The 18,895-nt window shown below is 27.3% G+C and overlaps 1 protein-coding gene across 1 annotated transcript; it reads left to right on the forward strand.

The window, feature by feature from the left end:
- The first annotated feature begins 17,471 nt into the window (after window positions 1-17,471).
- LOC149150333 (small RNA degrading nuclease 1-like) lies at window positions 17,472-18,449 on the forward strand. Its single transcript, XM_089442761.1, has one exon. The coding sequence runs from the start codon at window positions 17,472-17,474 to the stop codon at window positions 18,447-18,449; it is 978 nt and encodes a 325-aa protein (XP_089298887.1).
- The last annotated feature ends 446 nt before the right edge of the window (window positions 18,450-18,895 follow it).

Raw genomic sequence — 18,895 nt, forward strand, 5'->3', positions numbered from 1 at the left:
ATAACATGAATTAAATAATTTTAAGATTGGTATAATAGTGTTACAAAAGAGTGTTATAAAATAGTAAAGAATAAGACATAAAACGAACAAAAAATATAGTGATAACATGAATTAAATAATTATAATGATTATTATAATATTGTTACAAAATAGTGTTACAGTATAGTAAAACATAAAACACAAAACAAACAAACAATATAGTAATAACATGAATTAAATAATGATAATTATTAGTATAATAATGTTACAAAATGGTGTTACAAATTAGTAAAACATAAAACATAGAGAAAACAAACAATATAGTAGTAACATGAATTAAAATTATTAATATATTAATAACATGAATTTAATAATGATAATGACTAGTATAATAGTGTTACAAAATAGTGCTACAAAATAGTGTTACAAAATAGTTGAAAATAAAACATAAAACAAACAAATAATATCGTAATAACATGAATTAAAATTTTTAATATAGTAATAACATGAATTAAATAATGATAATGATTAGTATAATAGTGTTACAAAATAGTAAAACTTAAAACTTAAAACAAACAATATAGTAATAACATGAATTAAATAATGATATTGATTAGTATAATAGTGTTACAAAATAGTAAAACATAAAACATAAAACAAACAAACAATATAGTAATAACATGAATAAAATAATTATAATGATTGGTATAATAGTGTTACAAAATAGTGCTACAATATAGTAAAACATAGAATATAAAACAAATAAACAATATAGTAATAACATGAATTCAAAGTATTAATATAATAATAACATGAATTAAATAATTATAATGATTAATATAATAGTGTTAAAAAATAGTGGTACAATATAGTAAAACATAAAACATAAAACAAACAGACCATATAGTAATAACATGAATTAAATAACGACACGATTAGAATAATAGTGTTATAAAATAGTAAAAAATAAAACATAAAACAAACAAACAATATCGTAATAACATGGCTTAAAATCATTAATATAGTAATAACATGAATTAGATAATGATAATGATTAGTATAATAGTGTTATAAAACAGTGATACAAAATAGTAAAACATAAAACAAGCAAGCAATATTGTAATAACATGAATTAAAATTATTAATATAGTAATAACATGAAATAAATAATGATAATGGTTAGTATAATGGTGTTACAAAATAGTAAAACATAAAATATAAAACAAACGAACAATATAGTAATAACATGCATTAAATAATTATATTGATTAGTATAATAGTGTTACAAAATTGGGCTACAATATAGTAAAACATAAAACAAACAAACAATATAGTAATAACATGAATTAAATAATTATAATGATTAGTATAATAATGTTACAAAATAGTATTACAAAATAGTGCGACAATATAGTAAATCATAAAACATGAAACAAACAAATAGTATGGTAATAACATGAATTAAAATTATTAATATAGTAATAGCATGAATTAAAATTACCTTTAATATAGTAATAACATGAAATAAATAATGAGAATGATCAGTATAATATTGTTACAAAAAGTAAAACATAAAATATAAAACAAATGAACAATATAGTAATAACATGAATTAAATAATGATATTGATTGGTATAATAGTCTTACAAAATAGTGCTACAATATAGTAAAACATAAAAACTAAAACAAACAAACAATATAGTAATAAGATGAATTAAAATTATTAATATAGTAATAACATGAACTAAAACAAACATAAATTAGTAATAACATGAATTAAAATTTTTAGTGTAGTAATAATATGAATTAAAAAACGATAATGATTATTATAATAGTGTTACAAAATAGTGTTACAAGTTAGTAAAACATGAAGCATAGAACAAACAAACAATTTAATAATAACATGAATTAAATAATGATAATGATTAGTATAATAGTGTAACAAAGTAGTGTTACCAAAAACATAAAACAAACAAACAATATAGTAATAACATGATTTAAAATTATTAATAGAGTAATAAGATGAATTAAATAATGATAATGATTGTTATAATAAAGTTACAAAATAAAGTTAAAAAAATAATAAAACAAGCAAACAATATAGTAAAAACATGAATTGAAATTATTAATATAGTAATAACATGAATCAAGTAATGATAATGATTAGTATAATAGTGTTGCAAAATAGTGTTACAATATAGTAAAACAAAAAACATAAAAGAGACAAACAATATAGTAATAACATGAATTAAATAATGATAATGATTAGCATAATAGTGTTACAAAATAGTGTTACAATATAGTAAAACATAAAACATAAACCAAACAAAGAATATAGTAATAACGTGAATTAAAAAATGATAATATTTAGCATAATAGTGTTACATACAATATAAAACAAATGGACAATATAGTAATAACATGAGTTAAATAATGATATTGATTAGTATAATAGTGTTACAAAATAGTGCTACAATATAGTAAAACATAGAACATAAAACAAACAAACAATATAGTAATAACATGAATTAAAAATATTAATATAGTAATAACATGAACTAAATAATGATAATGATTAGTGTAATGGTGTTACAAAATAGAAAAAACATAAAACAAACAAACAATATGGTAATAACATGAATTAAAAGTATTAATATATAAATAACATGAATTAAAATTATCAATATAGTAATAACATGAATTAAAATTATTAATATAGTAATTACATGAATTAAATATATTAATGATTAGTATAATAGTGTTAGAAAATAGTAAAACATAAAACATGAAACAAACAAACAATATATTAATAACATGAATTAAAAATATTAATTTAGTAATAACATCAAATAAATAATGATAATAATTAGTATAATAATGTTACAAAATATTAAAACATAAAATATAAATCAAACGAACAATATAGTAATAAGATGAATTAAATAATTACAATGATTAGTATAATAGTGTTACAAAATAGTATTAAAATATAGTGCTACAATATAGTAAAACATAAAACATAAAACAAACAAACAATATGGTAATAACATGAATTAAAATTATTAATATAGTAATAACATGAATTAAACAATTATAATGATTACTATAATAGTGATACAAAATAGTGTTGCAATATAGTAAAACATAGTGCAATAAGCAAAAAAACAATATAGTAACAACACGAATTAAAAAATGATAATGATTAGTATAATAGTGTTACAAAATTAGTAAAACATGAAGCATAGAACAAACAAACAATATAGTAATAACATGAATTAAATAATAATAATGACTAGTACAATAGTGTTACAAAAAAAATAAAACAAGCAAACAATATAGTAACAACAAGAATTAAAATTATTAATATAGTAATAACATGAATTAATAATGATAATGATTAGTATAATTGTGTTGCACAATAGTGTTACAATATAGTAAAACATAAAACATAAAACAAACAAACAATATAGTAATAACATGAATTGAATAATGATAAGATTAGTATAATAGTGTCCCAAAATAGTGTTGCAAAATAGTAAAACATAAAACATAAAACAAAAGAACAATATAGTAATAACATGAATTAGATAATGATAATGATTAGTTTAATAGTGTTACAAAATAGTGCTACAATGTAGAAAAACATAAAACATAAAACAAACAAACAATATAGTAATAACATGAATTAAAATTATTAATATAGTAATAACATGAATTAAAATTTTCAATATAATAATAACATGAATTAAATAATGATAACAATTAGTATAATAGTGTTACAAAATATTGCCACACAATAGTGTTACAAAATATTAAAACATAAAAAATAAAACAAACAAACAATATATTTATAACACGAATTAAATTTATTAATATAGTAATAACATGAATTAAATAATGATAATGATAAGTATAATAATGTTACAAAAAAGTGTTACAATATAGTAAAACATAAAAAAAACAAACAATATAGTAATAACAAGAATTAAAGCTATTAATATATAAATAATATAAATTAAATAATGTTAATTATTAGTATAATAGTCTTACAAAATAGTGCTACAAAATAGTGTTACAAAATTGTAAAATGTAAAACAAACAAACAATATAGTAATAACATGAAGTAAAACTATTAATATAATAATAACATGAATTATATAATGATAATGATTATTATAATAGTGTTACAAGATAGTAAAACATAAAAAATAAAACAAACAAACAAATATAGTAATAACATGAATTAAAATTATTAATATTATAATAACATGAATTAACTAATGATAATGATTAGTATAGTAGTGTTACAAAATAGTATTGCAAAAAAGTAAAACATAAAACAAACAAACAATATGCTAATAACATGAATTAAAATTATTCATATAGTAATAACATGAATTAAATAATGATAATGATTAATATAAAAGTGTTACAATACAGTGTTACAATCTAGTAAAACATAAAACACAAAACAAACAAACAATATAGTAATAACATGAATTAAATAATGATAAGATTAGTATAATAGTGTTACAAAATAGTGTTATAAAATAGTAAAAAATAAAACATAAAACAAACAAACAATATAGTAATAACATGGATTAAATTATTAATATAGTAATAACATGAATTAAATAATGTTAATGATTAGTATAATATTGTTACGAAATAGTTTTACAAAATAGTAAAACAAAAAACATAAAACAAACAAACAATATAGTTATAACATGAATTAGATAATGATAATGATTAGTATAATAGTGTTACAAAATACTGTTACAATATAGTAAAACATAAAACATAAAATAAACAAACAATATAGTAATAACATGAATTACAATTATTAATAGAGTAATAAGATGAATTAAATAATGGTAATGATTAGTATAATAGTGTTACAAATAAAACATAAAACAAACAATACATTAATAACATGAATTAAAATTATTAATATAGTAATAACATGTATTAAGTAATGTTAATTATTAGTACAATAATGTTACAAAATAGTGTTACAAGATAGTAAAACATAAAACAAACAAACAATATAGTAATAACATGATTTAGAATTATTAATATACTAATAACATGAATTGAATAATGATAATGATTAGTATAATAGTGTTACAAAATAGTAAAACATAAAACATAAAACAAACAAACAATATAGTAATAACATGAATTAAAATTATTAATATAGTAATAATATGAATTAAAAAATGATAATAATTAGTATAATATTGTTACAAAATAGTGTTGCATATTAGTAAAACATGAAGCATAGAACAAACAAACAATATAGTAATAACAGGGATTAAAATTATTAGTATAGTAATAACATGAACTAAATGCTGATAATGATTAGTATAGTAGTGTTACAAAATAGTGTTACAAAATACTAAAACATAAAACATAGAACAAACAAACGATATACGAGTAATATGAATTAATATAATAACATCATGAATTAAATAATGATAATTATTAGTAGTGGTACAAAATAGTGTTACAAATTAGTAAAACATAAAACAAACAAACAATATACTAGTAAAATGAATTAAAATTATTAATACAGTAATAACATGAATTAAATAATGATAAGATTAGTATAATAGTGTTACGAAATAGTAAAAAATAAAACATAAAAGAAACAAACAATATAGTAATAAAATGTATTAAAATTATTAATATAATAATAACATGAATAAAATAATGATAATGATTAGTATAATAGTGTTACAATATAGTGAAACATAAAACGTAAAACAGACAAACAATATAGTAATAACATGAATTAAAATTATTAATATGGCAATAAAATGAATTAAATAATGATAATGATTAGTATAAAAGTGTTACAAAATACTGTTACAATATAGTAAAACATAAAACAAACAAAAAATATAGGAATAAGATGAAATAAAATAATTAATATAATAATAACATGAATTAAATAATGTTAATGATCAGTATAAGAGTGTTAAAAAATAGTAAAACATAAAACACAAAGCAAACAGACAATATACTGATAACATGAATTAACTAATGATAATGATAATCATAATAGTGTTACAAAATAGGGTTACAAAAAACATACAACAAATAAACAATATACTAATAACATGAATTAAAATTATTAATATAGTAATAACGTGAACTGAATAACGATAATGATTAGTATAATAGTGTTACAAAATAGAAAAACATAAAACAAACAAACAATATAGTAATAAGATGAATTAAATAATTATAATGATTAGTATAACAGTGTTACAAAATAGTGTTCCAATATAGTAAAACATAAAACATAAAACAAACAAACAATATAATAATAACATTAATTAACTAATCATAATTATTAGTATAATTGTGTTACAACATAGTGTTAAAAATAGTAAAACATAAAACAAAAAAACAATATATTAATAATATGAATTAACTAATGTTAATGTTTAGTACAATAGTGTTACAAAATAGTTTTACAAAATAGTAAAACATAAAACATAAAACAAATAAACAATATAGTAATAACATGAATTAAATAATGATCATGATTAGTATAATAGTGTTACAAAATAGCAAAATATAAAACATAAAAAAACAAACAATATAGTAATAACATGAATTAAAATTATTAATATGGTAATAACATTAATTAAATAATGATAATGATTAGTATAATAGCGTTACAAAATAGTGCTACAAAATAGTGTTACAGAATTGTAAAGAATAAAACATAAAACAAACAAACAATTTAGTAATAACACGAATTAAAATTATTAATATAGTAATAACATGAATTAAATAATGATAATGATTAGTATAATAGTGCTACAAAATAGTCTTACAGTATAGTAAAACATAAAAACATAAAACAAACAATCAATATAGTCATAGCATGAATTAAAATTATTAATATAGTAATAACATGAATTGAAATTATTAATACAGTAATAACTTGAATCAAATAATGATAAGATTAGTGTAATAGTGTTACAAAAAACATAAAACAAATAAACAATATAGTAATAACATGAATTAAATAATGATAATGATTAGTGTAATAGTGTTACAAAATATTGTTACAATATAGTAAAACATAAAATACAAAACATTAAAACAATATAGTAATAACATGAATTAAAATTATTAATATGGCAATAACATGATTTAAATAATGATAATGATTAGTATAATAGTGTTACAAAATAGTAAAACATAAAACATAAAACAAACAAACAATATAGTAATAACATGAATTAATAATCATAATTATTAGTATAATAGTGTTACAACATAGTGTTAAAAAATAGTAAAACATAAAACATAAAACAAACAAACAATATAGTAATAACAATAATTAAAAATTATTAATATAATAATAATGTGAACTAAATAATGATAATGATTAGTATAAGTGTTACAAAGTAGTATAACATAAAACACAAAACAAACAAAGAATACAGTAATAACATGAATTAAAATTATTAATATAGTAATAACATGAAGTAAAATTATTAATATAGTAATAATATGAATTAAATAATGATGATTATTGGTATAATAGTGTTACAAAATAGTATAACATAAAAAATAAAATAAATAAACAATATAGTAACAACATGAATTAAATAATGATAATGATTAGTATAATAATGTTACAAAATAGCGTTACAAAATTGTAAAACATAAAACATAAAACAAACAAAAAAATATAGTAATAACATGAATTAAATTATTAATATATTAACAACATGAATTAAATAATGATAATGATTAGTATAATAGTGTTACAATATAGTAAAACAAAAAACCAATATAGTAATAACATGAATTAAATAATGTTAATGTTTAGTACAATAGTGTTACAAAATAGTTTTGCAAAACAGTAATAAATAAAACATAAAACAAACAAACAATACAGTAATAACATGAATTAAATAACGATAGTGATTAGTATGATAGTGTTACAAAATAGTCTTACAATATAGTAAAATGTAAAACATAAAATAAACAAATAATATAATAATAACATGAATTAAAATTATTAATATAGTAATAACACGAATTAAATAATGATAATGATTAGTATAATAGTGTTAGAAATAGTGCTACAAAATAGTGTTACAAAATTGTAAAACATAAAACATAAAACAAACAAACAATATAGTAATAACATGAATTAAAAATATTAATATAATAATAACATGAATTAAATAATGTTATTGATTAGTATAATAGTGTTACAAAATAGTAAAACATAAAACATAAAACAAACAAACAATATAGTCATAACATGGAAAAAAATTATTAATATTGTAATAACATGAATTAAATAATGATAATGATTAGTATAATAGTGTTACAAAATAGTAAAACATAAAAAATAAAACAAACAGACAATATAGTAATAACATGAATTAAATAATGATAATGATTAGTATAGTACTGTTACAAAATAGTGTTACAAAATAGCGTTACAAAATTGTAAAACATAAGACAAACAAACAATATAGTAATAACATGAATAACTAATTATTAATATATTAATAACATGAATTAAATAATGATAATAATTAGTATAATAGTGTAACAAAATAGAGTTAGAATATAGTAAAACATAAAACATAAAACAAACAAACAATATAGTAATAACATGAATTGAAATTATTAATACAATAATAAAATGAATTAAATAATAATAAGATTAGTATAATAGTGTTACAAAATAGTGTTGTAAAAAACATAAAAAAAACAAACAATATAGTAATAACATGAACTAAATAATGATAATGATTAGTATAATAGTGTTACAAAATACTGTTACAATATAGTAAAACATAAAAGAAACAAATAAACAAACAATATAGTAATAATATGAATTAAAATTGTTAATATGGCAATAACACGAATTAAATAATGATAATGATTAGTATAATAGTGTTACAAAATATAGTAATAATATGAATTAAAATTATTAATATGGCAATAACACGAATTAAATAATGATAATGATTAGTATAATAGTGTTACAAAATATTGTTACGATATAGTAAAACATAAAACATAAAACAAACAAAAAATATAGGAATAAGATGAATTAAAATAACTAATATAGTAATAACATGAATTAAATAATGTTAATGATTAGTATAATAGTGTTACAAAATAGTAAAACATAAAAAAATAAAACAAACAAAAAATATAGTAATAACATGAATTAAATAATGATAATGATTAGCATAATAGTGTTACAAAATAGGGTTACAAAAAAAATAAAACAAACCAACAATATAGTAATAACACTATGTTTAAACAGTAGTGTTACAAAATTCATAGTGTTACAAAATAGTAAAACATAAAACAAACAAACAATATAGAAATAATATGAGTTAAATAATGATAATGATTGGTATAATAGTGTTACGAAATAGGGTTACAAAAAACATAAAACAAACAAACAATATAATAATAAAATGAATGAAATAATGTTAAAGATTAGCATAATAGTGTTACAAAATAGTAGAACATAAAACATAAAACAAACAAGCAATATAGTAATAACATGAATTAGAATTATTAATATAGTAATAATGTGAACTAAATAATGATAATGATTAGTATAATAGTGTTACAAAATAGTGTTACAAAATAGTATAACATAAAATGTAAGGACCACGATTCAGACTATTTACATTTTTTTTAGTTAACAGCAAATACAACCAGAAAAGAAACGCATTGAAATTTCAAATTTATTTAGCACACACATTCCTGACACTCATTCAGGAAAACATATCATAACATTTACATATGTTTAACTAAGATCAATAGTAATGAAATACATGTGTACCGTTCACCAGAAGGCAAGACTCCACTTGATCTGCTGTTACTGGTATTCCCTTGTAGCTGGTCACCTTCGCGAGTGAATGATGACGCACTTGATCCGAATGCGAAGACCCACCGGTTAACCTCCCAACCTACTCCTTGGGTACTCTTCTTCCCCGCGGACCCCCGAGCTGCAATGGGGTTGTACAATGGAGGAAAGAACTAGCTGGTAGAGGAGAGCACACCTTGGCTCAAGAGTCCCCTCTCTAAAATCCTCTACCTCACCAAACTCACTATAGCTTCGTAATCACTGCTCTGACATCATCTCATCCATCCAACAATAGGGTTCCCAAAAAGTCCCTTCTCCCATGGCTTGCCCCTTCTTTTATAGGAGTCCTCATAGGTGACACTTGTCATGTCATGCATAATTAATTATTTTTTTATAATTCACTAGCTTGATTATTCACCCACCCATGTGTCATTCTCACATCAAGGGTCTCCCAAAATTATTTACTTAAATTTTTATTTAAAACTAATATTTTCCTCACCTCAACAAGATTCCTATTTCTTCTCCTAGTTGTCTCTTTATTCCCCCTTTTTATTCCTTAATTTGTGTTCATTACTTGAAGTCAAGATTTTATCCCCAATCTACTACCTAATTTAACTTAGGTTATCTCCTGGATGGATATTCTTATGTTGGTTGTTGACACATGGAGCTTCTCTACATTTCTCTAAATTTAATTTATTATTCTCATTTTAATTCACCTTCCTCTTTTCTTAATTAGGTTTAAATTAGTTTAGGATTAATCTTTATCCTTACCATTATGTTTTTCTTTCCCCTTTTTCCTAATTAAACAACATAACCTTCCTAGTATTTTCCAAAATGGGATGGGTAGAGTTTTTAAGGTACTCTATTTTAATTCTTCCTATGATCCTCCTTATTCCAAGTTTTATTTTTGATTTAATTACATTGGTTTCTAATCATCATTTACCCTTGATGTAAATTTACCTAGTTTTCATTCCTTGCTTATATTTATTTATTATTATTTATTTTTAATGATTCCAAGGATGCCAAGATTTGGTTGTGCCCTTCAAGAACTTCCCTAGAAGTTCCAAGGGTGCCACACCTAATAGCTTATTTTTGATGTCAAGGGTGCCATTTTGGTTGTGCCCTTCAAGAACTTCCCTAGAAGTTCCAAGGGTGCCACACCTAATAGTTTATTTGTGATGCCAAGGGTGCCAAGTTGGTCGTGCCCTTCAAGAAATTCCCCTGAAGTTCCAAGGGTGCCACACCACTTGCCCTTCAAGAATCCAGTGATTACGAGGGGAAAGTATAGTGCAATGTCATAGACCACTATCATCTCTTATGTTGCCTACTATAGTGAGACTAATGATGTCGGGGATCAAGGAATCTGCCTTGATGCGCGCCCCCTGGTAAAGTCCTCATGAGTGACCCAACTTTGGAACCTGCCCTCATGGCATCATGATCTTCAAGGCGAAGGTGTTTCAACCCTTCCAGCCCAAGTCACAGTGGGAGTGCTAGTGGGTGAGATCAAGGACTTTGTCCCACCCCTCCCATGTAGTTCCATCCACTTGTACAACCCCATCACCCATATGTGAGTCATTCGGTCAAGCAACTAATTTGTGCCTGCAACCATTAATATATCATCAGAATATAGTTAAACATATATGGAAAATTCCAAGATCAACTTAGACTTTCAAAGATAAAGTAATATAAATTTTCATCAAACCAGGTGTCATCGACATGTCATATGCGAGTGCCTCTGATGGTTTCCTGCCATACTCAATAATCATCAGTAACAAGGTTTCTCAATGTTAGTCAATTATCATAATAGCATCATTAACAATTCCTGGTCATTCCCATCATTGTCCATTGTAAGTTTGAACTAAAGGAAGTAGGTAACATAGGGGACACATCCCTCATGGCTATCATCAATAATCATCAATGGAAACATACATATTCATGAAGCTATCAACATCGTAACATCGTAGAAATATACCTATCGATAAAATTTATCCTCATTATGCTTTTAGTAGAGCGCATACATATTCTTTACTACCCTCATCGTAATTTCAAATAGAGACCAACTTAACTATTTAATATTGCAATCATCAGAATACTGATAGATAATATACATAACCATTCATGCTACCATAATATCAATGGAAAGCATTCATAAACATCACAACCATGAATATCTCGATCGCTAATAATAGTGTCATGGGTCCAGATTCTCAATCTGAGGTCCTCAAAGAATAAAGTGTCTAAGATAATGTCGTATTAGGGTCAGGAACCTAGAGTGGGCACTACATACACCCCCTCTTAACAATGGAATTCGTCACGAAGTCCTTAGAACATAAAGGAGAAACGGCGACACATAATCTTAGGAACCCTTCCTGAAACTCTTGCCAGCCTTCTGGTGGGCAGGTTAAAATTATCCCAAGTTATCTATAACACGAATTCCGTTATAACTGAAGAACTATATCTGGGGAACATTGCAACCCACTTTTTGTATAAATGTACAAACATACATTATAGATATTATTAAAATTAATAGTTAAAGGGAGCGTCATACATAAACTTTTCCAACAAAATCATCATAATCAAAATCAAAACTAATTAAAGCAACAATTAATAACACCCACCTTCCTTCAAATGACAAATTGACTAATTTAGGAGAAATCTCTCTAGTTTTATTCATTCAATCATGCAATTAAGATAGCAATAATTTTGTATTAACTCAAATTCATAGGGGATGCCTATGCTTTTTCATAGGACGAACTACCCACCTTAAGCTTGGACTTCAATATTTGTAATGGTCAATAATAATTGTGTTAACTATTGTTTGATATTTCACTTATGACGTAATCCACCTTTGTTTACCATGTTCTAAATCTTCAATTTTGTTAGGAACTACAATCAGTACTTTGAAAATAAACATATGCCACTGCTTGCTAGGGGGACCTAACAATGCCTACTACACCTTCTTAGAGACTTGATTTACCTTCATGATCCATGTTCTAAAAGTTCAATGTTGTACAACTACCATTAGCACTTTAAAATAAATACATACCACTCCTTTCTAGTGGATACCTAATGGTACACACTATCTAGAGATAAAAAAAAAAAGATGTTAACTACATAGAACGTAATCATCACTTGCAATGAATGAGTAGTCCAAACCTTCATCCCTTCAAACCCAGCTACCCTACTTCCTTTCGCTAAGGTAAGCGAGTGAGGCTATTTGGGGCCTATCTTCATTCAATCCTACTAAATCTAATGACAAGGAGTGCAATATTGTTGCAATCTTTAAAGGTGTTCTGTCTATTAAGGCTCTTAATTTCCTAGTGATGAGGAATGCATATTCTCGCAGTTTGGCCATCCAAGCTAATGGAAGACAAAGCATATAGCAAGTTTCACTAGTGACCAAAGATGGTAGGCAGACATCATTTACCAGTCTTTGCTTGATTCCAAGCAGAACTAAAAACTATATGGATTGAAGCCTTTAAGGTTGGATGATCAATTGCAGCTGCATCAATTCATTAACAACCTGGAGCATAGAACCTAAGCCCAGCTGCTGTGGTTCCAAAAGTAGCTAGAAATATTCTTAAATGAAGCTTTCCTATCAAGATTTGATGCCTAGATTTTGCAGCCGTGTTGACCTTTTGACAGAATGAGAATGAAGTTGAATCACTTTGTTCAACAGGGTTGTGATTTTTAGCAATCTTGCAAGCTGTCTTTTTAACTTACACAGCCATATGCACATTAGGCTTCAATGGATTGGGTCAAGGAATTCCAATGAGACATGGAATGGATTATAGACAATGAGGAGCCTCTTCCCCCTCAGAGGCTTGACCTTTGCATATGCCTCCAAACACTGTGACAAGCTATTGTCTCATTAAACTCCAGTCCTCAAGAATGTTTTCCTTGATGAAGATAGAGATGGCATTAAACTCCAGTCCTCAAGAATGTTTCCCTTGATGAAGATAGAGATGGAATCGCAATAGAAGTCTTAAGGTGAAATGCATCAGAGACCATTCAAAAGTAAAAGCTTGTAATCTCCTCATACATAAAGACATTCTAAGAAAAAAAAACATGCGTAGGACAGACAGACATAGAATCTCTACAGTCAGAAACATGGGATTAAACAGCATTTGCCAAAATGTGTTTTCCTGCCATACTAATAAAATACCCCACTAAAAATGGCCAAAGCTAAAAGATATATTCCATAATTTAGTATGAACCTGATGCTAACTTATAAGCAACCAGCTCTGGGATTTTCCATCAGATGTTATATTTTTGGTTAGCAGACAATAATGGGAACACGAATAGGATCAAGTGATCAGTATTGCAAATTCTCGCAAGAATGAAAATAAATTGTTTATTGTTCTAAGAATGCAACCCAACTATTTCAGCTGATGCTTTTGAGACCAGGTGTTAAAGTAACTTGTGAACAATAATAAATCCTGCAACTAATGTTTCTGAATCAAAAGTACATAGAACTCTGTGATTGCTTATTTTATTTGCAGCTGATGCTTTCCCTTGTTTTTCATGTCAGTAACAAAGTGTTCTTTTCTGTCTGGGATTTATCCAAGTTGGAAATGATAATATGCTCCACTTGCAGACCACAGCATACCATAGAAATAGGCTTTTGCTCTTAACCCTAGATAGTGCAGAGCAGGGTGCCCACAGGAAGATAAGTAAAGCCAGCCAATGAAGGGAGAATTTACAGAGGAGACCATCTTATACATACAACTTACCATGCAGTAGTAAGAACATTTACTGCTCTGATTCAGAGCTGATTAGACTTAGGGCCCAATCATAACCACACACTCGTTAGGTGCCCGTGTTCTGTCGATGGCTCGGGAGGTCTGAACAAACCATAATGTAACAAGGTACAGTCCTCATGACCCAGGGAACAAATGTATATGCGTAAAAATTAAAAACAAAAATAAAATAAAATAATCCCCCTTACGAGATAGCACTGTATGTTGCATGAGTATAAATCTCTAGTTGTGATACCGACATATTATATGTTTGAACCTTATTGCAAAATAGGCCAAAAGAAAAACGTGGGAGATGATGTATTGGTTCAGTGCAAGAGCCCTCCTACATGCAAATACCTGTATAATATTTTCTGCGAACAGAGGTTATATAGAAATAGTCTAATAGATGTTCGGCATGTGTTCGTCAACAAAACAACATATGGTTAAATCACTATTTTAATTAAGTACAAATTTCATGCGACAAACTTGAGAGCAAGGAATCGTCCATGCTAAGTTTTAAAGCATAACTCTCTAACTGGAATGCAATATCTATATTACGTGTGTGGCTTATGAAATACAATATATGTATACCATTAAATGGCCCAAAATGCCCATTTATGAATTGTATATCTGCACTATTGAATGGGTAGAAAATGTCCATAATTGAATGGAGCTTGATGGATATCACAGATGGACGAAATTCTTCTACAGCACGAGCTGAAGCACACACGCATGCAAAAATAAAACGTATAATAGATGTGCAGCTAAATGTTCTGTGTAAAGTTTCAGAAAGTATTGTGATTGCCTCAAATCCTCTGTGATTTTAATTTCTGGAAGGAACATAACATTTTTTTTTATAGCACGAGGCATAGAACCCTAGCTCTTATTTTCTCCAAACCCTCGAGTTTTTTTTTTTTTTCAAAATAACGAATTCATAATGTTCACTCTTCTCAAAAAACGTGTTGAATGTCATGTGCTAGACCATGGAAGTAAAGTTATAACCTTGTCCTCCAAACCTATTGGAGTTCATCGACAAGAACATCCTTAAAAAACAAAACCATGTGAGCAAAAGCAAGAAGGATTTAAAGCAGAAAAAAACCGTTTTTAATATCTAAGGGTAAGATGAATGCAGCATATATTCAGATGTCCTCAAAATTCGGGAAGGCTCACCAATTCAAAAGCCACCTCAAGTTCACAAAGCACAATGTGCAAAGTTTATATGAAATTCTCGAGATCATCTAGGACAAATATACTGAAACAAATAATGAGGAATGAAAACTTTAAAAGAATATTAATGTTCAAGAGGCAAAATTAATTGTGTTTCATATGCTCTGCCATCTTGATCCATGGACTGCTAGATGACAGTCGTATGTAAAGGTGTGTAAAATCTCTTCTAATTGATCTAAATCCACAATAATCTTCTCTTTCCATAATTCATGCATCCCCTCACAGAAAAGCATCTCTTCCAACACAAAATAACTGCATATAGGCACATTTGAAAAGGCATTCCCAACCTTTCAGTTGTCCATGTCCCATAAAGTTCATAGTGATACACTTTTCCAGCATGCAACAAATTTCCAAGCCAATCAATGTAATCGGGAAGAGGGAAGCCTCTAAGATTAGAGCTAGGACATGAAAACAAAATTGCAGCATTTTGGGACCCATGAGGAGTTAACAGAACATCTGCCTCTGCTACCAGCCTAACTTGTTGACAGACCTCGAGTGGTCCAGGTTCAATTACTTTTACTGCTAGATGCATTTCTTTTTCAAGCAACTCCTACATTTCTTGAAGAATTAGGCCGATTTCATATGATAACATCCAAAAAAGGCCTTCTAGCATTCATACAAGGAGTTTTTACAGTGTGCCAAGACTTTCTGTCTCAATCAATCGTGGGAAACTTCATTAGGAATGTAGGCAGCATTAGTCAATCTAGCAAAGGTTATGGCATCCTTAAAGTAGATTGGAAATTTATCTGCAACCATGGGATGAAGATACTCCACCTCCATTTGCGATGCAAAACCTTAAGCAGGCCCCTAGGCCACATGCTAATGGATGTTGGGTCATAGGGGTCTGTAAACCAACAAAAGGTAGAATTTTTCAGTGAGTATAGCTGAGACATGAGAATGGCAGGGATGACCTTCTCAGACTCATGATGTGGATTGGGTCCAGCATTCCCATGAGGCATCAAAGTGAGATCTGCTACCATTTGCAATCCATGAATCCACCAAGCATGCTTTATTTTCGGATACCCACTTGTCCCTGGTTTGTCTTTTCTAGGGGCCTCTACAACCTTATTATTTCTACAACGTTTCAATCAGCATCTTTGGAACTGTGGCTACAGACGGTGTGGCCTTCTCATTATTTTGACGAAAGGGGCACTGCAGGTTCGCGCTACCCTAATTTTATTTTAAGGACGACAATGGCAGAATGCGCTGTCAACTTTACATAGGAAGACAAAGAGATTCTTGTGAAAATTGTCAAAGTGGATACAGCACTTCAGATCAAAGGCTTGAAAGGAGATTGGCAGGAATTTTTAAATTTACATGATAGTAAATTTGGTTCATCAGTTTGTGACCCTGGAAAAATCATGGGATGTTATGGCAGGTTTTGTGAAGACATTTACTACAAAGGAAGACCTTAAGGTGGTTACTAGAATCATGAGGTGGAAAAAGCACAAACTTAAGCGATCACGTGTGAAGGAGTCTTTAGACACTTCTCCTGAGCAGAGAAGGATCTTGTACGTCTAACTTATAATAAACAGCCAAATTTTGAAAAGCTATATTCATTTCCTTCCTATCATAAGGAATGGTTGGTAACAAAACTGGGGAAGGTACCAAATTCGAGCAGTCCAGAAAGGTTGATATCTATAGATTGTGAGATGGTCCAATGTGAAGATGGATCAGAAGAGGTGGTGAAAGTTTGTGTGGTCGATCAAAATTTAGAGACTGTGATGGATCTGCTTGTGAAACCATCAAAACCTGTAGTTAACTACCTGACAGAAATAACAGGAGTTACTGTTGAGGATCTCGAGGGTGTAACCTGTAATTTGAAAGATGTACAGAAAAAACTCAAGAAATTACTCATGCCAAAAACAATTGTAATAGGACACAGTTCGCATCACGACCTAAGAGTATTGAAGGTAGACCATGCTAGGGTTATTGATACATCATTCATATTCCAGTATCAGGATAAGCCTAGTTGTTACACCCCTAGATTAAGAAAATTGTGTAAGGTTGTGCTAGGATATGACTTACGAGAGGAGGGAAAGCCACACAATTGTTTGGATGATGCCATTCCTGCAATGAGATTGACCCTTTCCAAACTAGAACGTGGACTTAATGATCCTCTTGACATGGGTGATTTTGAAGTAAACGAAGCAGACTTTTTAAAGCTTTGTATTCATAAAATACCCATTGGTACTTCTCAGGATAAACTACAGAATCTTTTTCCAGAGAAATATTCTGTTGAAACCCAGGCATTCTCTCGTGTCAAGAATAAACATTGCACAACATTTGTTGTTTTCAAGACTATGAAAGATGCAGATGAAGCATTTGAAAATTTAAAGGGGGAGTTGGAAAAGGAATCATATGGGCGTCCTCAGAAATGTGTTTCATTTTGCGCAGGTGGTTCAAAGAAAGGATCAAACATTGATATCATTGTACAAAAAATGCATGTCTTAAAATATGAAGCTCTGGATTCTCAATTAGATGAGCGCAAAAATGATTTAGTTCTTTTGACAAGGAAGAGGCCTAGTGAAAGAATTGACTATATATGTAGCGCAGACACAGAAGAAGAGGCATTACAAAATAGCAAAGCAATGTCTCGGCTCTTTAGGATGTATAGTCATTCCGTATAAAGCAATGATCCATACTAATGTGAGTCATGTCATATTATAGGCGGCCACAAGAGCGAGTTTTTGCAGAAGTCATAGGGGCCACTTTTTGTTATAGCAAGCCATCGTTTGATTCATATCAAATAAAAGTGTTGATATGTGAGCCATTGCAAAGTGATGCAACAAAAGACAGAGAGCCTATGTGGGTTTGTTTGGACCACCAAAGGATTTTGAGTAGTGTACAATAAATTACAGTAGTCCAAACTATGTGTTACCACTAAACAATACTTTTGAACCATATGATCTCAATAATATGTATAATGCGAGCTTCTGAGAATTATACAATCCACAGATCATGTGATCTACAAAGATATGTCGTAGATTCCAAAATTATGAGAGCTACTACAGGTGTGAGCCAAGAGTGAGCCCATAAACATATATGACCTGAAATATGGTCAAAGTAAAGAGTC

This window comes from Pinus tabuliformis, chromosome 9 (genome assembly GCF_031772625.1).
Source record: "Pinus tabuliformis cultivar Carrire ecotype Pingquan chromosome 9, CPIR1, whole genome shotgun sequence".
Taxonomy (NCBI): domain Eukaryota; kingdom Viridiplantae; phylum Streptophyta; class Pinopsida; order Pinales; family Pinaceae; genus Pinus; species Pinus tabuliformis.